Genomic DNA, 25,575 nt, shown 5'->3' on the forward strand with positions numbered 1-25,575 from the left:
AGGGAAACGTTGCCTTTTCAGACTTCTGGCCACAGTTTTTTGACTGGGGCACCGCGCCCGTGGCCTTTTCTCCAAAAACTACTCCACTTTGCTAAATAATTTTTTCCCACCCCTTTTTGCTAAATAAATATTTTTTTTTTTACATTATTCAGAAAAAAAAAATCTTAAGCTTTCCCAAAAAAAAAGTAGTTGCATTTAAGACTAGTTCTGTACTTTTCTCTTTTGAAGGTGTTCACAATTAATAAGAGAGAATTGCAGACACAAGTAACTTGATATTTGTTGGTTATATTTAAGAGTTTAATTAGCATTGGAACGTGAAGGTTTCCTTGGGATCTTCTACCTAATTCACTAGATAAGTGGATATGGCGTTTTGTTTTTGTTAGTCACATTTTTGAAGTTGTTGATGATATTTACAATTTAAATAGATAATGTTCTTTAAAAAATATTGTTAGGAGTCTATTTTTATTATTTGCCCAGGGCCTCCAAAATGTTGGGACCGGCCCTGTTGACCAGACTCAACTTCCTTAATGCAAAGCAACCGCAATTGAGGAGGCATGCTCATAGAATGAAGCATAAATATCTCATAACAATGAAGAAAAACCTGATACACAAATGAAAATAAAAACTTATAAGAAAATAAGCATAAACAATGACAACTAAGTTCAACCTGTCAATGAAACTGAAATCTAGTGAAGAAAGGATTTGAATTTCATCATTTAAGCGTTCTCATCTTATCTCGGCTAGCAAATTAACTCAAAAGAGAAGGAATATCAATTAATTAGCCTTCATGCATCATAATCAACATGAAAAGAAATATAATGAATGATTAAACATAAAAGAGATCTTTGATACCAAATATATGAGTTGAAGTCATAGGGAAAATCAGCAAGCACCTCCGAGCACCTGTAACTTGGGGTCTCCACAATCTAGCATGAATCTCACCAATGAAGTAATCACAATCTAGAGGGAGAAAAGCTTATAAAAAATTCTCATATCGAACCTGAATCAGAAACTCACCACTCACACAAACTTTTTTTTTCTTCTAAAATTCAACTGCAGATATATTAAAGGCAGTCGACAAAAGGTTCATTACATCAGCATCAATAAGCGGTGTGGCGGCTAAAGGGACCTCTTACACGATCTTAGATTCTTCTTTCTTCTCTTGTCAATTATTGGGTTCCTATAGTTTCTTCTCATTAGGATTCTCTTCCTCCTACCCAGAAAAGAACAAAGAAATAAAATGAAAACAGAAAATAAGAACCCAAATAAATATTGATAATCCAAAGCAAGAAGAGAAAGAGTAGAGAACTGAATACCTTGAAACGCGAGATGGAGATTTGACTTATACAGGAAGACACCGCAAGCTCCTTCTTTTCGAAGTAAAAAACCAGGGCAGAAGATGAATTAGTTTCAATTGCAAAATTCAGATAAGGGACATTGGAACAAATATATCAAAAGAGGATGAGGTAAATAATCTAATTATTCAATAACATTTATGTCAAACACTTACACAATTATCACATTACACAATTATCAGCACCACATGAAGCAAGTTGCATACTCGAGTGGAAAAATTTTAACAGATTAAAAATTACCTTTAAAAAATCGATTTCAAGATTTGTTATAGAAATAAATTTTAGGTGAAGAAAAAATTTATTTTTAGAGTATTAATTAAATTTTATGTTATTTTTATTGAATTTTCGGATTTTTATTTAAATTAAGGATTTTAAGATAAATTAAGATAAAATCAAGAAATAAACAACCTAAATCCTAATCAAATCTAAAATTTAAAAAGATAATAAGTAAAGATAGATAAAAACTACAAAAATCTAGCAAATCACAATAAAAACTCATAAAATCCTGAATTAATTAAAAATCCGAAAATTCAACAAAAATAACATAAAAATTAATTAATACTCTAAAAATAAATAATAAGATAAATTAAGATAAATTCATGAAATAAACAACTTAAATCCTAATCAAATCTAAAATTTAAAAATGTATTTTTTTATGAGAATTAACCTGAGAATGACACATGGAATTTTTTTTATGAGAATGACACATCACTAAGAATTAACGTGAGAATGACACGTCACTAAATCAGCCTGATAGAAGTTCTTCTTTTCTAATATATATTTATATTGATGATTGATGTGACAGGAAATGTAGAGAGAGATAGAAAGAAAAATATGTGAAAATGAGATGAAAGAGAAAGTAAAGTGTGTATATATCATTACTCGTATAATAAAAACTCCGCATTTTATATGGCCTTTTTTTGTATGAGCTTTGGTGTTGTCTAGAGCTACTAGCTTTTCAAATAATCAGATTTAACATTTTTTAAATTAATCATTTTTAAAAAAACTCATACAAACACCTAAAAAGTTATATAACTGCCGAAGCAAGCTAGCGCACTTATTTTCACATTGTATCGTATCATTCTCAAACCCAAATTTCTTTGTGCATAGAGCCTTCCAAGTATTATCATGCCTAATTTTAGTAATTTACATACAAAATGATTTTTAAAATAAGGAGTTGTATAAATGGTCCATGATAAAGTTTGAGTTAATTTAAAAGGCCACCAAATAATAACTACATAGTCAATGAAGTGAATGGGGCTCAATTGATAGATAACATTTAAAGTCGGAATTTAGAAGTTTTATGGTAAAAATCCTGCTTCCTCAGAAACTCGTTCTGATCGCCCAGGACCTTCAACATAGGTTTGACCCGTTCTTAACTCAGCCATCTGTGGCTGCTCCTGATGAAGCTGTTGTTGAGCTTGGGTAAGTTGCCAGAGCTCCTGTGTTTGTTCTAGTTGCATTTGCGAAAGATGCTGTTGGAGCTCTGTAAGTTCTAACTGCGAGAGTTGTAGTAGTTGTTGTAGTTGGAATTGTTGTTGTTGTTGTTGTACCTGTGGAAGCTGTTGGACCTGTTGTTCAGCCTGGGAGAGTTGTAGTTGTAAGAGTTGTTGTTGAAGCTGCTGGACCTGTTGTTCGGCCTGGGAGAGTTGTTGTTGGAGCGGTGGCTCTTGGAGCTGTTTTGTTTGAAGCCGAGACAGTTGTTGTTGGAGCCATGTAAGGTGTTGTTGGAGTTGTTGGAGCCAGGTAAGCTGTTGTTGCATAAGTTGTATAAGTTGCTGCTGCAGAAGTTGTTGTTGCTGCAAGAAAGGAAGTCGCTGCTGGTGTAGTAGCGGATGCTGAAAGGGAGGAAGGTGCTGCTCTTGCAATTGAGGAAGATGCATCGGTTCCTGTTCTTGTGGTTGCATTTCTCAAAGATTCAAAGAGATCTCCTGCCTGCATTAGCAAGGTATAATTGATAAAAAATGCTGTCAAAAAATTAATCGATCAAAACAAGTATAATAGAGCAATTAACATTCTGCTATTGCATTCAATGTTGTTGCATTTGAGGAAACAAATAAAGAAGGTCAAATCAGTAACAACAAAACTTGTTTAAAGGCCAAAATCAACTCAACAGCGGGTGGGTTTTTGGCTCGTTAGAAAGAGAAAAAATCAAAAAAATTTGTTTCAGATTTATTTTTGATTAGGATTTGATTTAATGGAATTGTGTATGAGTTTAAAAAGATTTTATAATGTTTTACTAGGTAAAAACTGTAACCCTAAAAGTTGTAAGTACCACATGCTTCATACCACAAGTAATACAAAAGAGCTATAGCTACTCTATAGCCGCCGTGGGAATGCTTGAATCCCCTACAACAGCAAATGAAAACAAGAATATTAATTTCAGGACAACAGAGCTTCAATCACATAACATTTTCTAGACTTTCGGGTAGAGATAAATCGATTTACAAAACTTACATCTGAGAGCCTCAGATTTCCAGTAACCCTGCCAAAAAAAAATTGGGCAGGATCACACATCAAAGAACTAATAACCAGACAATGTTACATCAATTGCCATTCTTAAAGAATGGGACTGAAAAGACTGGGGAACAATGACAGTTGGCTTCCCAAATGAAAAGCAGAACTGAAATCAATTAAAATCAGTAAAAAAAAAAGTAAATTTTATCACGCAGTTAGAACATACTTCAAGTTTGGTGACAAATACCGGCTACCCTGTATGAATTTCAGTTACTGAACATATGATATAGGACTAACACATAAGCATGCTAGACAAATCCAATAAATTCCCACCACTCTATCACCTCCAAATATGACACTGACAGCATATATACGATGATTTCTATGGCTTAAGAGATCAATTCAAGGAAGTTTTCCAAAAAGAATAGATGAAGAAGAAGTTACAAAAGAAGGAGAGGTTGACTACAAAATAACCTAGAGATTATCAAGCTAACCTTGACCCGATTGAAGGAAAGCTTGATCAACAAGAGAGGAATTTGAGTTTGATGCTTCTCAAGTGTAATCTTTGGGTGAGGGTAGTAGCTTCAAGGGTGTGTGAGACCCCTATTTATAACAAAAGTCCAAAGCCCTAAGCTTCAAATTTTCGGCCTCATCATCTCTTTGGAGATAGAATTTTCTATTTTTTAATCATATCTCTTCACTAGACAGGTTTTGTTCACAAGATTGCACTTATTTCTAATTTTGTGATTAAATCCAAGCTTGACTTTAGTTTAAATTTTAAATATAAATTAAATTTAAATCAGAGAAATTCAAAGTATGATAATATAATTATCTCTAATATTTATCTCTTTTTTTTTTAAAAAAAACAATCCCTCCAAGAGCTAAATCACAAAAATCAACAATTTTCCTATAACACTAGCAAATTTTGAAAATTACAAGATAATAAGGGAAAAAATTTAGACATTATGAAATAAATATTTTCTCCCTCCTAAAATAAAAATCTATTTAATTCAGATGTGTTTTGAAATTTTATAAAGATTTCTCTTTTCAAAATTCAAAACATTATCTTTTAAGATATAACTCTAATGTATTTTTATTCAAAATATGAGATAAATCCAATAAAACTATTTTTATCCATTCTATAAGTAAACATCACTAACTTCAGCTGCAATTTCAAAAATATTCTATCTTCTTTTATTTTTAAAAGGAATTTGCCAAAATTAATTCAAGATTTACTTCTTTTAAATTCAAAGTAAATCAACCACGAATTTTCTAGCATTTTGGGAATATTTTATTTTATTTTTAGTTCCCTGATATTTACAATAATTAATAAGATTATTTTTAGGCCTATTTTCCTATATTTATCATAATTACGGTTTTATAAAACAAAAATCCTAAGGCTAAAAAATTATTTCTATGCAGCAATCACTAAATTGATCAATCCAATTAGGGGTGGAAATGAGATGGGTTGGGCTAGGTTTTGCGAGGCCTAGGCCTGGCCTACACTCGGAACTCGCGGCCCAAGCCTTAGCATGTGGCCTTTCATAGGCCAAATTTTAAGGCTCAACATGACCTTCTAGGAGGTCTTGCTTGACCTACGAGCCTGTTCGAAAGCCTACTTACCTAAAAATAATATCTTAAAGAGGCTAATATATCTTGAGACTAATAGGTCGCGAGGTAATATGTCGGCGGACTTATAAGCCTTCACAACTATTATTGAATTTCTATTTTGAAATTGGAGAATCTAGTTAAAAAACTATCCTCAACAATACTAAAAGGAGTTTTTCTTAGAAGAGAACGTTTTTAATTTAGATTTTCACCTTATTTCTTCTCATTTAGTTTTTTTGTAGTTTTGTACTTTTAGATGTGATATTAAATTTATTAATTTTTTTTATTACAATTAAATTTATTAATATATTAGTATAATATATTTATTAAATTATAAAAAATTAGGTAAATAGGCCGGCCTATCATGCCTAATCGGTTTTTTTGTTTAGTCTAAGTCTAACCTTTTTAGCTAATCAGGCTTTTTAAAAAGCATAAGCATGACCGATTTAGCAAATAAGCCTGGCCTAGGCCCGGCCTTTGGTAGGCTAGGCCGTAGGCCACAAACCGCCTAGCCTATTTCCACCCCTAAATCCAATATTCTAACGAGTTAATATACACATTTTCTTCTTTCAAAAAAAAATATATTTCTCATGCACACAATTTATTTCATTCATTTGCTACGGGAAGCATAAAAAGGTTTTATTTGTTCCCCACATCCAAACACAGCTATGACCAGGATGTTGTTGTGGTGCTTCAAAAGATCTTGAAACCAAGTATCAAACACTATCTGGTTTGCAAGTGGGGAAGGACAGCACCGAAATGAGACCATAAGCTACACGAGTCTGGGCACCATCTAAAGATTTTGTCCATGTCCTCATAATCTGCATCTCATCTAGGGCATGCCACGTTCATCGCCAGGGGACAGTGGTTTCTCTTTGCATTAGAAGGGAGATCCCCGGGCCCGATGAGCCAACTATCCCCACAACTTACCGTACTTTATGTCAATAAGTCTCTCAAATTTATAAAAATAGACTTATGCTTGCCACATAAACTCTCGTGTCCAAATACTTATAAATAAATACTTGAATAAACTATTTTTTTTTTGAATAAACTATTTGCTCAAATGCTCACTTTGTCAACTTTGGTGAAATAACCTCCATTAATCAAATAATTTGTTTGAGGAACCAATAAAATATTTTTATACTTCCTAGATCATATATGATGAATAAATACGCAAGGCTAGTCTCCAATGCCAAGCATACTTCATCTTATTTCATAAACCGTAAACTCCATATTTTATGGCCTTTTTGTTTTAAAAAAAGCTTTGGTGTTGTCCAGAGCTAGAACTAGCATTATCTTAATTAGGTACTTAAACAGGTTCAAACTAAAATTAGGTACTTATCACGACTTTGTACCTAAGACCAATGACTTTTTAACATGCTTTTAATAAATATGGCCTATGTTTTTAATGGCTAAATGGCTAAGGAAATTATATGACCATACTACGCTAGTCTAAGAGTTTGACCTATCAACCAAAATATAAATATAACCCGCATTAGTTGTGAGGAATCCATATAAAAATTTGAGCTAACTCATGAAGCCCCCTCCACCAATGTTTGTTGGTCCTTGTGATACCTGTCCCTGAGAAACCATTTGTGACCGCCCAGGACCTTGAACATATGCTTGACCCATTCCTGCCCCAACCATCTGTTGCTGCTGTTGAGGAAGTTGTTGATGCTGTAATTGCTGCAACTGCGGAAGCTGTTGCTGCGGCTGCAGCTGCGAGAGTTGTTGTTGCTGAAGTTGAGGGAGTTGTTGCTGCTGCATCTGGGAAAGCTGCTGCTGTTGGACTTGTGGAAGTTGCTGCTGCTGTTGTTGTTGGAGCTGGGTAAGTTGTTGTTGTTGCTGTTGTAGTTGCTGCTGCTGCTGCAGTTGCGGAAGTTGCTGTTGCTGCAAGTGAGGAAGCTGCTGCTGCTGCAAGTGAGGAAGCTGCTGTTGCGATTGCATCTGCTGCTGCTGTTGCATTTGTTGCTGTTGTTGACTGGACAATTGTGGCTTAAAAACAACCATATCCTGCTGGCATACAAGACTCCAAGTAAATAGGCATGGTAAAGTCGATCAACAAAAGTATAAAAAAAAGTCTCCAGAGTTAATTAACTGTTACCCCCGGGAAGAGCATCCCAATCAAGCGGCATGCTTTGTCAGAAACAGATAGTAACAATGTCTGTGATGGTAATTGAATAACTGCACACTGAAATTAAATAATAAATTCAATGACCACACAAAATCTCCTGAAAAAAATTGAAATCAATGGTCCACAGCCACACAAGTCTAAAGAGGTATGGCCCGACTGTCACAAAAATATGTAATTCTTTGGATGAATGTGTCAAAGGAGATTAATTGGTGACTTCTGAAATTGTACTTAAACTCTAAGATGTAATTTACAAATCAAGAACTACTTCTAGAATAGATAGACAACGTGAACTTTTTTTTGGTTATGGATACATCACCCCTTAGTTAGCTAGTTGGTTAATAGAATAATAGCTAGTCAGATGGGGGATGGCTGGTTAATATAATAAATTTTAATTCGATAGTTAGGGTTTATTTAATTAGAGAAATAAGGCATGTGAGATTGAGTGGGAGGTCTTGTTTAGTCTTTTAAGAGAATGTAAGGCCTTCACACATGAGTAGGTTTGCAGGCCCTCAGTTTTTCTACTGTGTCTGTAATCAAGTGAGTTTTCTCCATTCTGAGTAATTAAAGGAGTAAAGGACCTGTTCCTATCATTATATCCAAGAAAGACACACTTAAGAACCAAGGTGAGAGTTTATCTAGACCAGGATTGAGATTGTGGAGTGTGGACAAAACCCTGCACACTGCAAAAAAAATTAGTCTCGTTTTTGCCAAAGCTTAACAAACATCAAAATTATAGGGACACACCTATTGCTGTTCAATAACCCCAAGGGAGAGTTGGATATAAATAATATCAATTCTCAAATCTTTTTCTAACAGCTTAAGCCTTTAGGTTAATTGAATCTTGAATAGTCTCTTGCAGAACGATTGCAAGACAGCAGAGAATGTCATGCAACTTAATATTTTATGAGAGACAGTGACAAGTTTTATTATTAATTCAATACCAGCTTGGATTAAGTTGTTGAGTTGAGATGCTCACAGTACTACACCTGAATTTCATAATTCTTTAGGGGCAGAAGCATAGGGAAGGTATCAAGCAATTAGAGTTCAGGTAAGTATTGTCGATGTGATTAATAAAACTACTCGAAATCTAAGAGAAGGAAGAAATAGAAATTTATAAATAATTACCAGCTTCTTTTCCTGCAGTTGACCGAGAAACCCATGAGGGTTCATTGCTCGAAAAACAAGGAAATCTGCCTTTCCTACATATTGCCTGATATCACAGTTCACATATGAGCACAGATACACAGACACAATACATATTAGCAAGACAAAGTTGAAATAAGGACTTACTTGTTATTCATGTGGTCCTGAGATATAAGCCGAACAATTTGCATTACAGGGGGCCAGTTTGCTGCAATTCTGAGATCAGTAGAAGTATTGTGTTAGTAAGTCTAGAAAACTCACAGAAATTTATAAGACAAATTTAAAGCCTCTGATGATTTAGTCAGATAAATCAAAACTAGAAAAGTCCAATACAGATTCAGCTAATACTATGAAATTGGGGAGCAAAGCCTCAATTTTTTTGTGTTGATGTTAATGAAATTAATTTGAAATTCAATTAAAAAAACTAAGAAAGATAGCACTGAAATTTTATAACTAAATTTTAGTGAAGATGAAATTCAGTTCTGCCTCTCCTTCTCTGGAACACCTGAGCTAGAGGCCGACTAAGCCAGCAATGGGGTGCCGACCACATCCCAGGGCAAGTAACTACATTTTTCTATATAAGAATAGGACCTCTGAGTCTAACAAATTTATATAACAGTATAATGATCACTCAATAGTTAACTATTTCAGCATATATTGCTGAGAATGTATAATGGTTCCCCTAGGGGTTTTAAAGTTTGTTATCTTCATCTTTGAAGTTTCTTTTATCCTCTTGCATTTTCCCCTTATAAAATAATATTTCTTTATCTATACAAAGTTACCCAGTAGTAAGAATTGTACCCAGCAAATCATCAAAAAAGAACTCAAACCCTATTGCAGAAACATATAAGGAAAAAAATCAGTAACTACAAAACTTGTTTAAAGACCAACATTAACTCAGCAGCAAATAAAATTAACTATAATAATAATTTTTGGACAACAGTGTTATAAGCTTCAATCACATAATGTTCTCTAGGCTTCTCGGTAGGGATAGTAAGATTTCCTAAACTTACGTCTCAGGGGCAGAAGCACTCCTGTAACCCTGCGAAAAAGAAAATATGCATCAGGATCATACATCAAAGAACTAACCAGTTGTGATAATATTGCATCTATTGTCATTATTAGAGAACTAGACTGAAAAGGCCATGCAGGGAAATGACAGTAGGCTTGGCCAAATGAAAAGCAGAACTAAAATAAATTAAAATCAGCAAAAAATTATTTTTATCACGCAGTTGAGAACATACTTCCAGCTTGGTGATGAATACTGGCTGTCCTTGTCTTTGCCCAGATAAGCTTCCCTGTAAGAATGTCGATTATTGAACATATAGAACTAATACATAAGCATGCTAGACAAATCCAATAAATTCGCACCACTCTAGTACCTCTAAATATATAACATTTTTGCTTTCGAAAAAAAATATATAACATTCAACATTGTATGACTTAAAAAGATCACTTAAATAAGTTATGGGAAGATATAAAAGTACTAATTTAAGGTACTTCCAAATTCGGAGAACTAATGAATTAGGGATTACTCATAATGCACCCTAAGCTAAGGGTTAATTTCCTATACGTCCCTTGATTTTTTTATGGGAACAAAACATTAATATCTTCTATTCAGTGTATTGCTCTTTATATTAATAGTCTTGAGTTTGTCCAAATTGAATGCCTATCAAATAAAATTTAAAATTGATGAGAAGAAATTAGCAGTTATACTCTGTCGTCCACCTCAGTACATTGATAGTCAAATCTAAGCTTAATAAGAAATAGGAGAAATAAATACCACTTGATCAATCTTACTACATAAAATCTAAATGATGAAAAAACTGCTCAGGTTCCATATTGGGGATAAACAAAATGAATTACAAATAGATGACTGGTGAGTGGCCTTTTTTACCTAAGATGATACTAAAGAATCTGTTAGTGTCAAGAGACTTTAGGACAATGAAGTAAAACCAAAATTTGAAGGCTAAGCTTTGATTTAGGTTAAAGAAGGAAGTAGACATACCTCCCAAACCTTGAGATATTTGGATTGTGTAGCCTGCATACCACCTGATGTCTGCTGTGGCAAAGTCATATTAGCTGCTGCATTATTCACAAGTGGCTGCACGCCTGATTGTACTTGTTGAGACATTCCTGGAGTAGGAATCATTGTACCATTTCCAGAAGAGACAACTGATTGACCAAGGCCATTCATTACATTTTGGTTCATGTTAACCCCACCTTGCACCATTTGGGTTCCTGAAATGTTTCCTTGGCTCATTCCAGGCACCTGTTGTCCCATACTAACAGCTCCTTGAAGATTACTCAATGGTTGTGAAATCCCAACATTTGAACTTGAAGACAAATTAGAAGTAGCTGAAGTTAATGAACCAAGAGCTGAGTTTTGTCCAACCTGTGCCGGAGCAGTAAGAGGTCCAGAACTAGTTATTGATGTTATTCCTGACGGTCCAGATGAAAATACATTTTGAGCCGCAGGTACAGAAGATGCCATCCCACTAGATATCATGTTTGACATGTGCATGGCAACAGGAGTCTGACCCATTGATGGAAGTCCCATAGAGGTTCCACCACTTAAGGCAGCAGAGTTCATCACCTGCCGTGCTTGAGAGAGATTATTCAAAATGTTCACATTCGCTTGTGCAGGATTCACTGGACGTAAGGGCTGCTGCAACATTGACGCCATAGGCTTTGTATCCTGACCATTTTCAGTATTTGTCATGATATCTTGAGAAGCAGAAGATGGAGAGGATGTCTGCAAACTTGGAATTCCTTGACCAGTAATAGCAGCACGCGGAACTGATGAATTATGAGGAAAAGCAGGTCCAGCTACCATGGAAGTTACGGGAACAGGCTCCTGATGAATTATCATATAAATACAAGATCATTTGAAAACTGAATCATAAAAACTAAAACTAAAGGCCATAATGTAAGTTAATACTGCAGTCTAAGGGTCTTAAGTTTACCACTTTTACAGTAGCAGGAGCCACATTCCCAGCAGATATTGGCTGCCGGCTTGCAATTGATCCATTAACTGAAAATTCATTCAAAAATCATGTTAACTATGTTAAATCGTCAACCAGAACATCAAAAGAATAAATATCCCATTTGCACTCAAATGCTGACCAGTGACTAACTAAGTATGACAAACTAGTACTCTAAAACAGCTACCCAACCATGTATTTTCAGTCAGACAAGACAACACTGTCCATATTGACAGTACTAAACCAGAGTAATGTTAGGTGCCTGTTAGTCGCTGTTAGAGAAATAGTTAGCTGGACTGTAATAGTTACAGCCCAACACTGTAATGCATGTTGCACATAAACAAGAGGACAGGTTGATAGGAATGCGACACCAGCAGCGACAGTGCTTTGGATATCAAGTATGACCATCAATTTTTCACCGTGGGGACTATCGAAAAATTATGCACATATGGTGGCCGACGTTACTCTAGTGGCAGAGACGTGGGCGGAGCTGGTTAGCTGTTCCACACCTACAAAACAGAACACCATTTCTGTGGAGACAAGAGCAAACAGAACGGAGATGTCAACTTGTCAAGCAAGATGGTCAAGTGTCCGCCAAAATTCCTGGGCCCTACCCTTAGGGGGGACGAAGGGAGAGTGGCAGACTTGACACAAGCAGAACTAGCAGCAATTATAAGCAGTTTTATTGGAAGTCATGGTTGGATCAAACATGCTCTTGACCATTTTTAAAATTGAGAGAGAGAGAGAGGGAGAGGGAGAGTGAGAGAGAGAGAGAGAGTATTCTGAATATGCTATTGTATTTTCATCTTGCTGATTTTCTGTTTGATGAGTACATTTACAGTAGGAGTCTGATAAATCACTCTAAACAGAAGCATGTGAGTTGGTTATAACCGACTCAAACAATCACTAACTATTTACTTGATTGTAACTAAACTAAAATGGGCTAGCCGCTGGTTGTAACATCAGCACACTATAGAGACTAATTACGCTTCTAACAATTATTCTGAGGTAATTCCTTATGATCACTAATCCTTGTCTATTTCAATACTCCCTAACAACTGTTAAGAGCAAGACTCCATCAATTTTAGCTGAATTATAGGAACATATTTGTAAGCAGATAAAATATAGGAAGTTATTTGACACAACACAATTGAATAGGTCTCTACATTTTATTTAGAGTTTTTAAATAAGTCTCTATAGCTTACCAAAATTTAACAGCCATTACAAGTAGGGTTCTCTTTAAAAAAAATTAAGAGCAAAGACTCCATTAAAAACTTTTAAACTATAGGGACCTAATTGAAAATTTATTGAAACGATAAATACTTACAAACTATTTTTAACCAATAAGCTAACTATTTAAATAATCCAAATCAAAATCCTAATTATTTAAATGTGCCCCTCAGCAGGAGATATTAATCCCAATTCCCTAATAACAGATACTTTAAACAGAAATAGATCAACAGGAACAAAGGAAGAAAGAGTCGTTGATACACAAGAGGATAGGATAAACAGAAATATAGAATAGATTAAGGCATATTATATAGTTGAGATAGAACCTGTATATATTGACTTAATATTAATAATAATTGTGTATACATAGGATTTTATAGATACAAGGACATTTCCTAAAAATGGAAAAAGATTTGAAATCAATTCCTAATTTGAGCAAATATACAAGCTACCTAAAATATACATGTGAATCAAACCAAATCAGAAACATAGAAAGTAAATCAAAAACATATCAAATAATATCTCAACAATTATAATAGAGGAAAATATTCATCAAACTACCAAAGCTCTCCAAGTTCAAAATGTATATTCATCACGAGACTCTGTCAGATCAAGGCATTAATCCATAAGCATTTATTGCAACTCAAACTTGATTGACAGGCATAAAAACCACTGCTAAACTATTTGTATCCTTGCACGTTCAAAACCAAGTTTATCATTAAAGAAGCTACAAGATGTCAACAAGTAATGCAGATGGTGAACATATCAGATAAATACTACCCTTACTCCTTAAGAATAAATATTCTGAAGAAAATTCCAGCTGTATGTACTAGGAAGTTGCTAATTAAAATTATGCACATAGAGAAAAAATAAACAAGTATAAATAAATCATGCAGACAGAAGTACATGACTATCATTGAATATTTGTATTCAATAAGTGATGTAAATGCTGAATGCCTACACGACCTGATGGCAAAGAAGTTGGGGGTGCCCCTGTAACTGGTGTAACAGAAACTGCATCTACTTTAACAGGACTTTGATTTGAAGGCAAGCTTGTGATCCCAGAACGACTCAAAGCACTGGAGGCCTCCCTGAAAGCTTCTGATATTAAAACAAGGAAATGAGTAGTTTTAACATCAACTGGTGGATCAGCTGCTCTACTAGTTCGTTTTCCCTACAAATCCAAAAGGATATAATCAAGACCATGAAAATACTCAATAGCAGAAAAAATAGTTTGTTTCTCTAATAATATCCATAAAATAACTCATAACAACAATAATGCATCTTTGAATATATTTCCTATCCAATACGTTTCCTGTTTTATTTCATAATTTAATTTTAGTACTTTTACTGTAAGTTTGAATAGTAATACTATGCTAAGTATGTTAGTACATGTAATAAATGTTAATTTGAAGAAGGCCATTGGGTCAGTATTTTCACTATTTTGTATGGCATTTTTTTTTGAAAGCAAAAATTATATTGTTGAGGATAATGTCAATGATATACAACCCTCCTCAAATGGGATCAAAAACCTGCAGCACCAGAGGTAAAACACCCCCAAAAGAGCAACAACCACCCCCAAAGTCAAAGGCAAAAACCCAAAGCACGAACCAACAACCCTCAAAGCCCCCCTAAAACCAAATCAACGCCCAAAACCCCCCATCTGCTACCCTTGTATGGCATTATTACACTCCATATCAATAAAATATTCTTAATTGTGTATTCCTTTTTTCTCGATTAATTTTTCTCTATAATTTCAAGTTTTCTAACAGTTTCATTGGACCTTCTTAGTTCAAAAGTATGGAAAAGGACAAAATGTAAAATTCAAACTCAAGTAATCAGCAAACTACACATCATCTACTAATTCAGTTTTATACCCGTATGATCAACACCATAAAAGAAAATTCAAAGCACAAATTTGACCTAAAGACCTATAAAACAATCAATTTCAGTGCTCAAACTCAAAATTAAAAGTAGTTATGCAGACACATAAAGAAATGGAGTGTTTCTGTTTAGACATATATTGGAATATTGGATGCATCATGTCAGACATGAAAGAACACTTTATAAAGCAGGTGAAAACTTGAATTTTAGGTCTTAGTCTGACAATGTTGGTGTTGATGGCCATGCCACATTTAGTTTCTGTGTCAACGTCAATGCTTCTTAGGAATCAACCAACACAGAATTCAAATGAAAAGGTGCTAAAAACTTATAGCTTATATAAGTGGTACTTAAATTTTTTAACTTTTAAGCAGCAATTGTTTCATTTCCTTGTCTGAAGGTATCAAACGAAAAATTATTTTGTTAATCATAGACCAACAATTTATATTATTCCTTTGGCAAACATATACAACTTTAAAAATGAAAAAATGAAAACTATTTCAAAGATTAAAAGTTTATAGCGTAAATTTTTCAAACTCAACTCAGTGCAGAATTGTCCATGCTCAAATTCAGAGTTTTATTTATCAAGCACCCTATTAGTTGTTGTTTTTTTTTTTGAAAAGACCCTATTAGTTAATTCAGTCAGCTAGTGCGTTTTTTGTTTTTTATAAGCAGTCAGCTAGTGCGTAGTATGTTTCATATGCCATCCATTTAAAAATTAACAAATAATACATATTAACATTTTCAGTAGAAAAGAATGATAAGCCACCCTTACCGCATTGTAGATGGCTTTAACTTTGGGAAGTTGTTTAGGGCAGATGACTGACAGAGAAATAGAAAACTGCAACGAATATCACATTCCATTAACCATAAGTTAACAGGCTTAGAAAACTACTAAGCTCAAAGCACTTCAAAATAAAATAGTGCCGTTAGAAACATAAAATCAGATGAACAAAACAGAGTACCTGAGGAAATGCTTTAGCGACAGCTTCAGCATCATATAAACGGTTCCCTGGGTCTGAATCAATGGTTTCACTCTTCTCTAGGCTCTGTGGTCGCGGAACATAGACTGGTGTCTGCAATGGATAAGGATTGCTTGCTGCTACAAGGATACAATGCTTATGAATATCCACATTCTGCTGATTCGGGCTTCCACTTTGAGAATTTGGGAACATCTGAGCATACCGACATTGGGGAATGAGAATTAAAATCCATCTTGCAGCCAAATATATCCCCATAAAGTTTACAATTTTAAATATGCGGAATCGTTTATAATAGAACATGGACAATGAAGGGCGTAAACACTGATATTAATAACGACAATCTGCTAAAAAAGTGCATCTGGGATAAAGAATGAAAAGGTTTTGTCCAAAATAAGTTTATGGAGGTCTGGGTCTTGGTGTACTGATTACTTGAGTAGGGACTAGGGACAAAGAAAGGAAATAAAAGAAATGAATATATCCACTGAATGAACTAGACCGTCCATAATTGGAAAGAAAAGCACAAAGTAGCTTAAGAAAATAGTAGCATTAAAGAACAAAATTTCAGTCTGAAAGGTAATTATTAATTAAGGCAATTAAACATCAATTAGAGCTTATAACAGCAATCAACATGTTAGCTCAAATTATATGAATCAATAAGCTAAATCAGTCCAACTGAACCAATATGAACAAATCAATTCAACTCCTGGACATGGTACTGTTAGGGTCCCACATTGACTAGAGAAGTGAACGAGATAGTCCATATTAAGGGCTCACCTCTAAGCTGCTTTAAGGGTAGACTTAGGTCTAACTCAAATTCTAAGATGGTATCAGAGCTTATCCTAGATATGTTTCTTGGAGACCATCGGAATATGGGCCACCCTTCCACGCTCCAGATGTCCCTAGGCCTGAGGGTGTGTTAAAGTCTCACATTGACTAGACATATGTGATATGACCAAGATAGTCCATATAAAGGGTAGTGCAATCATCACCTTTAAGTTAGTTTTGAGGGTAGAGTTAGGTCTAACCAAAATTCTAAGAGGTTCATTAACTCAACTTTCATAGCATAGTTTAGCCTAAGAGGAATACTAGCAAGAATTTCTTTTTTTGTCTTCTAAATTGCTCTCGCAATTCCAACCCGGGTGTGGTGAAGGTCAAAGGTCTCCCCAAGAGTGAAGCTCCTAAGAATCCAACTTTCGACATAGGGATTCAAACAACCACTTTTTACCGCTGCGATCGGCACCCATTGGGTAGCAAGACAATCCTTTGAACACATAATCCAACACACTATTTATGATTGGTCAAGCTTGACAACTTTGATCTAGACCTTGTCCTATATGCTTCAAATGTTAACTCACATTCATCTATTACATACAAATATTTCAATCAAAATATATAAATCCAAGTCCAAGACACATTAGGAGAGAAAAACATCTATACACATATTTGGTTAGAGAGATGGAGTAAAAGGAGACAATATAAAGGAATAATCAGGATCAAACATATATCACATGAGAATTGGAAGAATACATGCAAACTGAAAACTAATGTAGATTGTGCATAGCATGCATACCATCAGAGCTTCAGAAAGCCCTTCAGCAATTGCACCATCATTAAAACCACCACCAGAAAAGGGTACACCTGAAAGCCACGAGAAGAAAACATCTGGTTCTCTTGTCCAGCCAGTCCGTTGCACAAGGAAACCTGCATTAAATAATACTTGACTAAGTAGATATACTCAGTTGATTAGTCAATTGCACGTATATGTAAAAGAAACTAGACAGTTCAAGCATCATAGTATCCAAGAGACTGCGACGTGTATGGCTTGAGAAAATGTTTTTATTTTATTTCTTGTTTTAACTTTTAATTATAAAAAAAAAGCCACCTTATGTTCACTTTACGTTTAGAGAGTAGTGAAAAACAACTTTTTTTCACTGCACCCTATGCAAATATTTGAAATAGAAAATAACAAAAATAAGATGGCACGTTTGCAATTGTAAGTGAGAAAAGGAAGTGACAACAAAAGATTTTCGCAGAACAATCAGGCCCTTATGTTCTCAATAAATGGTGATTAAAGTGGGAAAAAAACTCAATTTTCTGAAATTTATATTTACAAACTATGTTTCATTTCTCATTTTTCTCCTTTTTAGTAGGTAAGAGTCTATTTGAAAATGCAAATCAGATGTAAATTAAAAATAAATGAACTGGCACAGATTAGCTGCAACAATATAAGTTCTAATGTTTCATAAAAATTACTGGATGAACTGTTCTTAAACAGCCATGGTTCACATAGTACGGGAACAAGCAAAACTTTACCAGAATAACATCCATGAGTATTATAGGTGACTAGGGCAAACTCAACGTTGGAAGCAGAAGGCTTCTGCAAAATAAAAGGAAAAAGTGAAATTAATAGATGAACCCTAAGACCATCATTAGGCAAGATAGAAAGAAACCACATCTACAATATGGTAGATATATGTGCATATTAACAGTGCCACATCAAAATCTTGCAAGTATTAAAAACCTACTTAATATGGTAGATATATGTGCATATCGCCCCAATATGTAAGTATTAGACACAATGTCAGCCAACAATGAATTCCTTGTAGATTAAATTCAGAACTTTGAAAAAAATCTAGAAACAAAATCAAGTAATGAAAAAGATATTTTGAGAATGGAAGTTTGAGGGATAACATATATAATAGCATTTCATCACATCAAGAGATATTTTAGGCTTAAATAGCTATTCATGTTTGCAGGCCATTGGAAAAGACAATACTTTTATCTGAAGTCCATATAAATAACTAAACATAAGCACCAAATATGATACAAAACTACAAGATTAGGAATGTGTAAGTGACACGTCAGAGCCTAATTTCTTTCAATTTTTTGAAAGACTGAAACTTTCATCAGATCAAAGCAAAATGTTACCTGCCCAGTTGACTCGTTTCCAGCAAAAGACCTGTACAAATACAACCATAGGTTAAAACATGTGCACCATATCATCTATATGATAATATATAACCTTTAAAATAAATTGAAAGATGCAATAACATGAGAAAATTAAAATCTACATAGAAAAAAAATGACACCTATGAACATTTTAGCAATTCCCATGTATGGCTTCCATTAAGTGCCAAAGTCTTAAGCTGGTAAGTAACAGACTAGCCATGTTAAGTTCCAGAGGGTGATTCTTCATTGGTAGGTCATCTATAACTACCTCTACCACTGTAACCCCTAGCTAAGGCTTACAGAATGCCCTAACCTAAGAATTGGGCAACCTCCCATCCCCCATCCCTATATGTTTTAAAACAGCAATCTAATCCAATGCCAGAGCCAGAAGCAGCAACATACATACCCATTCTCACTCCTTTATCCCAAAATTGAGAGAAATTGAGAGTATTGCACTTCTAGGCTCTAGCAACTTGAATGAAAAACAATGTAAGAAAAGGAGTTGCTCGAGGATCCTACAAATGATTGGCAGCTTGCCTGAGTGGAGCTCTCATGATTAATTGATTATATAACCCAGATAAAGACATCAGCAAGAGAGCCTCCCTTCTCAATCGTGATAAGCTAAAAATGTAATAGAACTTTATAGCCAAACAGGAAAACCACTAAACGCTTGTTATATCAAGACTTAAATCTAGTAGGAAGAGTAAATATCTACTATACAATAAATATATTACCCAAAACAATAAAAACACAGCCACTACCACCACAACCAGCATCATGATCACAGCCACTACTAGTACGACAAAAAGCAAATACAAATTTTTGCTTCTAAAATCTGTATATCATACAAAGGGCTAAACTCTCATCCAACTTCATCACCACCAACAGCTATGGAAATGTGACAACGCTAAGAATAACACCGAAGCCAAAGCCAACTGATTCACTTCACCAATCACAAAAAACCAAACCCACCTACCTCCCAGTACCATAACATAACAAAACCCAGCACAACCTTCAAAATCCCCAAATCACAAACACCATTTTTCGTTTTTCTACCTAATCAACAACAATCAACCAAATGAACAACAGTCCAGGTACAGCAACAAAACCTCAATCTCCTAAAAAAACAGAGAAGAAAAGCCCTGATTTGATTTTGATTGAATTGAAGAAAAGGGGAAGTGGGTAGATAAAGATAAAAAGAGAAGAAAAGAACCTGATGATCTTCTCAAGGTAATCCGTGAGAATGGTGCTCCAATAGGGACCCATAGCAGCGGTGCATTCGACGGCGACGATGAGCTGTTTCTCCGCAGCCATGGTGATTTTTAGGGTTTTGGTTGTGAGGAATGAATGACGAAGCGTTGTTTATATATGGGAGGAAATTGAGGGATGATTTATATATATATTGATTGTAAAGATGGAAAGTTGAGGAAAAGGAAAGTGCATTCAATTTGGAAGGGGGTTACCATTTTGACTGAATCATCATCGTATATGTGTTACGGTGTTTGGTGGTGGTGGTGGTGGTGGTGGTGGTGGTGGTGGTGACGGTGGCTTGGCCAGTGGAGTGGCCACCACGGGAAGTGTTTGGTTTTGGTCTTTGACTTTTTTCTGATAATTTAGCAATGTTCTTTACTCAAATACTGTAATGTTTTTTTTTTCAGAATTCGAAAGTCAAATTTTTGTTTATGAAGTTTTTTTTCTTAACATTTTAGTAAGTCGGTTCCCCCAAATTGATTTTCCAACCTGATTTTTTTATTCTTTCATTGTGCAAGTTTATTTTAGACAATGTTTGTGAGCCTTGGCAAATGGTCTCCATCATGCAGCGGCAGTTGAGAAGGTGTTGCGGGAGAGCGTGGAGTCTCAACATTCCCAGTTTGCTCCTCGTTGGGAATCGTGGCGTGCCCCGCCTGATGGGTGGGTGGCTTTGAACACCTATAGGTCATCTCTTGGCAATCCGGGGCGCTCCGATGCTCGTGGTGTGGTTTGTGATGCGGCTGGAAGGTGGTAGTTTGGCTTCTCAGCGTTCCTTGGGTTTTTAGAAATTCTGAGAGCGGAGCTCTTGGCAATTTTCCTGGGTTTACGTCTTTGTTGGGAGCGCGGTGTCCGACGAGTATTGGTTTTTTCAGATTCTCAACTGGTTCTTACCCTTGTGCGGAGTGCTTGTGGTCGGTTCCATGTGTATGCGGCGGTGGTGGACATGATCCATAAGCTCTTGGGTAGAGGTTGGAATGTGAAGTTTGAGCATATTCTATGTGAGGGAAATGTTGTGGCTGATTTGCTTGCGAAGGAGGGTGCTTTTGGTTCCGGCCGGTTTAGTCCCTCAGAGAGTCCCCCTTTGACTGTCATCCCTTTGTTGGCGGATGACTACCATGGTACTCATTTTATGAGGCATTAGGGGTTTGTTTTTGTTTTCTTTTAGCAGCTTTGTACCAACAAAAAAACCATGTGATTTGTCTCCCTAAGGAGAAAAAAATGTGATTTGACTCCCTAATATTCAAAACAAACGATTCGAATCCTGATATTTTTAATTTGTAAACGTCGGATTCTTTTGTCAATGTACTCTTCAAATCGAAAACTATGTTCACCTATGTGTCACCTCTTTAATGATGTGGCAAGTTCATTAACTGATGTGGAGACTATATACTTAGCCCGGGTTAGCCCATACCATTATCAAAGACAAATTATAATAAATGTCAATTAATTAGGTTAATTGTAGTTTTTTTAAACCCAGTTAATTGTATCTTATTAACTTAATAAATGTGATTAATACAACATAAAAACACATGATCACCATGTGACCATCTTCCTTCTTCCCTCCCACCACCACTACTCGAGCCCCACAAGAAACCACTTCAAATGTTTATTTGCAACATCTTGGGATGATCCATGTGAAAATTAATTGTTACAAGAATGTTTATGATTTGATGTATTTCAAATTGGTTTCTCATGTGTTTGATGTAAAATGAATTGTCTTTTTACATGAACTTTTAATTTTTAACTTTCTTTTTTCAAGAGTATAATTTTTCTCCTACACTGGGAAATTTCATATATGTTGTTTTTATATTTTAATTGCAGACAAACTCATTATCGATATAGGTTAACAGTGGTACAATTTTTTTTATAAAAAAAAAAAAACTCAACGTTATATCAATTAATTTATAATTTTTTTAAGGTAAGAAAAGTAATACACCGAGTTGTCATGTAAAATATTTGCTCTATTTGAAACTATCTTGCAATTAAAGCTCTAATCCATATAGAACACAATTAATATGATACTTGTGTTCAAAAAAAATGATACACCACAAAGATGAAAAGTTTTATGAAACAATATCAATATTTTTTCAGGAAGCTTTTTCGGGAAAATTCACCACGATTAGTGCATCTGAGACTAAGCAAATTTGTACAAAATACAATGTTTGATCTGTCTAACTCATATTCATCTTAGCATGAATATGTAGATAACGGAGTAATGGACGATAATGATGAACACTTCCTGTTTCTAGACTAGAAAATTGTTAGCTCATAGCCAAAATGGTTAGGTCCATCCCAATCTGAATATGCACCGGTGTAGCATGCAGTGGCGGATCCAGGACCCCGAGGTCAGGGGGTTCAAAATTTTTAAAAGAACACATCAATTAAAATACTGAACTGCTGAAGAACTGGACAGAGAAATACACGAAATGCACAAATCCTATGTTAGGAAAGCTTAAAAAATGAAAAGAATTCAGTTGAATGAAAATGATTTACAAATCCATTAAAAGTAACAAATTATGAGATATTACAATTTACAAACACGATGATTGGTAAATGAATTAAAGTCTTAAACCATGACAATTTAAAACCAGATTCATACGAGAATTCATTCCAATTCCATGATGATTTTAAGGATTCCAAACACAGCGAAAGGGAAAAGACTTTCATATACCTTTGTAACCTGAACTAAACAGATAACCGAAATAAACTGTACCCCAAGGTTTCAATATGCGTTAAACACCAAAGCTTCTGATAACTCTCTCCAAAAAGCCCTACCTTGGCAATGGAAGTTCCCACATTAATCACCTACAATTTTGTAAACAAGAAATTTATTGATTTTGCATGCCAAAAAAACAGCAGTTCAAAATACAAAAGACACAAAGAAACCTTCTATTTTTCAAAATGTGAAGCTTGAGCTCTGCATAAATAAGCATCCTAGCAACAGATAGGATCAGTAATATCAATTTCACCATTAATTTGCATAGCTACGGACGTAAAATAAAAAGTAACTAAAAGAAACAAAAAAGAGAAGAAACTCAAAGAGACCATTTTGAAACTTTCTTCATGAAAACAATACATACATAAATACAAAGAACATTTTTATTTAAACAAAGAAGGAAAAAATACCGCTAAAGAAGATATGAAATCCATTCAAAATGAAGAGCATGATACATCAAGTTAAATGGAATTAAAAATGTAGCAACTAGCAAGACTGCTGAATCCCTAAATACCCAATAGCATATAACCAGAGAGACCAAGAACACAATTTTTCATATGATTGCTTAGCTCTTTGATATCTTTGGTCATTTAAGAAGGTTGCAAGGTGCAAGAATTACACACAGATTGCAATTCAATTTGAAGTCCTGGACTTACTGACTCTAGATGATCATATCTCCCGTGGTATCAAATGTGCAGATCAAACCATCTTCTGAAGCAGAAATAAGCTAGCCTCGTTCATCAGGGACAAAATGAACCTAGCACCAATCACACACTTTCAACATATCAGACATGAATACACACCTCCCATTAAATAAATAAATAATTAAAGCCATTTTATTCATCAATTCTCATATACCCACATCAAATTTTACCCAATAAAGCAACTTTCAAGCAAATCAATTTTATACTACATAGCTGCAAATTGAATCAAGAAACAATGTCAAATACAAATTGAAGATTACCTTTGCATCCTGTTGCGCAGGACCATTCTCTTGCTGATTCTGGGCTTGCCTTCTAAGAAGGAACATGTTGACTCCAAAACCTGTGCAAGAAATCTTCAAATAAAATTAGTGTTCCTCTTCAAACCTAATTTACAATATCACAGAAATCCCAGAAGGCGAAACAAAAGTAGAAAATAATCAAAAAATCAGAAATATCTAATATTCCAGCCAACAATTGACAAATTGATTTCAGCAAATTCAACAATTGACAACATACGCTACTTTCAAACTCAGCAAAAGGGAAAGCAAATCAAAATAATAGCAGTTAGGGTTTTCAATTTGGGGTTTAGGTTTTCAATTTGGGGTTTTTCATTTTGGGGGTTTTCAATTCCAACCAACCTTCAAGCTTCAACAGAGAGAGAGAGTGGGTGGTGGCGTTGTGCAGTGTGCGCCGGCCGCCGGTGGTGGTGGACTGGTGGCGTGGCCGCGTGGTGTCACTGGTGTGTGTTGTGCTTGAGAGTTGAGAAGTAGAAGTGTAGAACCAGAGTCGTGAGAGAGAGAGAAGGTAGTGAGCAGAGAAGGATTGTGGTGGGCTGGTGGCCGGTGGCGGTGGTGCGTCGGCTGGTGGTGGTGGACTGGATCGGTGGTGGTCAAGAGAAGGAGAAGAGGTGTGACCGTGTGAATGACAGAATCGTGATTCGTGAGTGTGGTGAGAGAGAGACTGAGAGTGAGAATGAGTGCGTGAGAGAGAGTGAGGCTGTCTGGGACCTAGGTGCAATTTTTTAATTTCAGGGGGTTCAAAAAAAAATTACTATAGGGGGTATGTAGGAATTTTTTTTTCCAGGGGGTTCAACTGAACCCCCTGAACTGAACGTGGGTCCGCCCCTGGTAGCATGTGATAACCTACATGTCGAGTTAGCCCGAATTCAGAGTCATAACCACCTTAATGGTTGAATTAGGGTTGACAACAACATTATTAGAATTATAATTAATACTCATGTTGGTTTCATTTAAATTTGGATCTAGGGTAACTATGTGAATCGGCTATTGGAAATCAACATAACAATTTTTTAGTCAAGCGAGGAAGAGACTATATTTTTTAATGAAGGTTCCTAATTAAGCAAGTCACTTCGTAAAGCTTTTAGTGATTGTTACTAAGAGATTGATGATGAAGTATGTCTAATTAACTAAGAAAACGACTAAAACGGATAAATTAAAGGTTTTAAACTACTGGAAATAAGGGTGGAAACAAAAGCTTGAAAGCGATAACAAAAGTTGAAATAAAGCCAAGTGCTAAAAGATTAAAAGCACTTTTCGAAAAAAAAATATTAAAAGCATGAAAGTAAATGACTAGGGATGACAATGAGTCCAAGATCCATCAGATATCTTCAAAAAGTACTCACAATTGATAGAGTGAAAACGTGTTAGATAGGTACATAGTTGAGTATCGGTAAATAAGTATAATGTTTGTAATAAAATTCTATCATTACCCTTTTTATTATTTTTTTGAAAGTACCCTTTTTATATATTTTTTTTTTTGATTCATCGGAAAACACCCTTTTTATATTTATAAAAACACTAAACCGTAATTATTTTTATCTCGAAAATATTACTATTCAATTGTTAATATAAAATTTTAAAATTTTTATTTATTTATACAATATAAGCTTAATTTATTAAATATAAATATTTTTTATTCTATTTAAATTAATAAAATTATGAAAACAAAAAATAAATTAAAAATTTAATATTATACTTTCGAGATGATTAATAATTTGAACTAAATTGAAATATTTAAATTGATAATTATTTTAATATTATATAAGTATATTTTAATAAATATAAAAAAAATTATACAAGATGCTCTTTTATGTCATTTATTAATTTCTACTTGTTTAACAACTAGTTTTACCAAATAAATTTTTTCAATCAAGTAGCTTT

General features: G+C 34.7%; 2 protein-coding genes across 8 annotated transcripts; both read right to left on the reverse strand.

Moving 5' to 3' along the window:
- Positions 1-2,548: 2,548 nt before the first annotated feature.
- LOC130739578 (uncharacterized) lies at positions 2,549-4,502 on the reverse strand. 4 transcript variants are annotated; one of them, XR_009019895.1, is made up of 4 exons: positions 4,307-4,502; positions 3,813-3,840; positions 3,645-3,704; positions 2,549-3,290 (listed from the first exon to the last, which is right to left on the reverse strand). XR_009019895.1 is itself a non-coding variant. In XM_057591908.1 (3 exons), the coding sequence occupies exon 3, from the start codon at positions 3,260-3,262 to the stop codon at positions 2,657-2,659; it is 606 nt and encodes a 201-aa protein (XP_057447891.1). In that variant the 5' UTR covers positions 3,263-3,290; positions 3,813-3,840; positions 4,307-4,470; the 3' UTR covers positions 2,549-2,656. The 4 variants fall into 4 exon arrangements, 3 of the variants coding, with proteins under 3 accessions (XP_057447891.1, XP_057447890.1, XP_057447892.1); XM_057591908.1 differs by lacking the exon at positions 3,645-3,704 and having other exon boundaries at positions 4,307-4,470; XM_057591907.1 differs by lacking the exons at positions 3,645-3,704; positions 3,813-3,840 and having other exon boundaries at positions 4,307-4,469.
- Positions 4,503-6,577: 2,075 nt separating this feature from the next.
- LOC130739576 (mediator of RNA polymerase II transcription subunit 25) lies at positions 6,578-20,329 on the reverse strand. Of its 4 annotated transcripts, none has more exons than XM_057591905.1 (15): positions 19,938-20,329; positions 18,704-18,734; positions 18,089-18,152; positions 17,346-17,476; positions 15,758-15,967; positions 15,568-15,633; positions 13,878-14,085; positions 11,664-11,731; positions 10,706-11,554; positions 9,942-9,995; positions 9,711-9,739; positions 8,845-8,913; positions 8,680-8,764; positions 7,525-7,611; positions 6,578-7,433 (listed from the first exon to the last, which is right to left on the reverse strand). In XM_057591905.1, the coding sequence occupies exons 1-15, from the start codon at positions 20,036-20,038 to the stop codon at positions 6,948-6,950; spliced, it is 2,538 nt and encodes an 845-aa protein (XP_057447888.1). In that variant the 5' UTR covers positions 20,039-20,329; the 3' UTR covers positions 6,578-6,947. The 4 variants fall into 4 exon arrangements, with proteins under 4 accessions (XP_057447888.1, XP_057447887.1, XP_057447886.1 ...); XM_057591904.1 differs by having other exon boundaries at positions 6,578-7,436; XM_057591903.1 differs by having other exon boundaries at positions 7,519-7,611.
- Between the last annotated feature and the right edge of the window lie 5,246 nt (positions 20,330-25,575).

This window comes from Lotus japonicus, chromosome 2 (assembly GCF_012489685.1).
Source record: "Lotus japonicus ecotype B-129 chromosome 2, LjGifu_v1.2".
NCBI classification, from domain to species: domain Eukaryota; kingdom Viridiplantae; phylum Streptophyta; class Magnoliopsida; order Fabales; family Fabaceae; genus Lotus; species Lotus japonicus.

What these genes read in the sequence shown, in the direction of transcription:
- LOC130739578 (XM_057591908.1), bottom strand. Translation starts at nt 3,262, where the DNA reads ATGCAACCACAAGAACAGGAACCGATGCATCTTCCTCAATTGCAAGAG.
- LOC130739576 (XM_057591902.1), bottom strand. Translation starts at nt 20,038, where the DNA reads ATGGCTGCGGAGAAACAGCTCATCGTCGCCGTCGAATGCACCGCTGCT. An exon ending in CTCCTGCTACTGTAAAAGTG is followed by an intron (nt 11,555 to 11,663) that starts GTAAACTTAAGA and finishes ATAATTCATCAG; the next exon opens with GAGCCTGTTCCCGTAACTTC. An exon ending in CAGGACCACATGAATAACAA is followed by an intron (nt 8,765 to 8,844) that starts GTAAGTCCTTAT and finishes CTGTGATATCAG; the next exon opens with GCAATATGTAGGAAAGGCAG.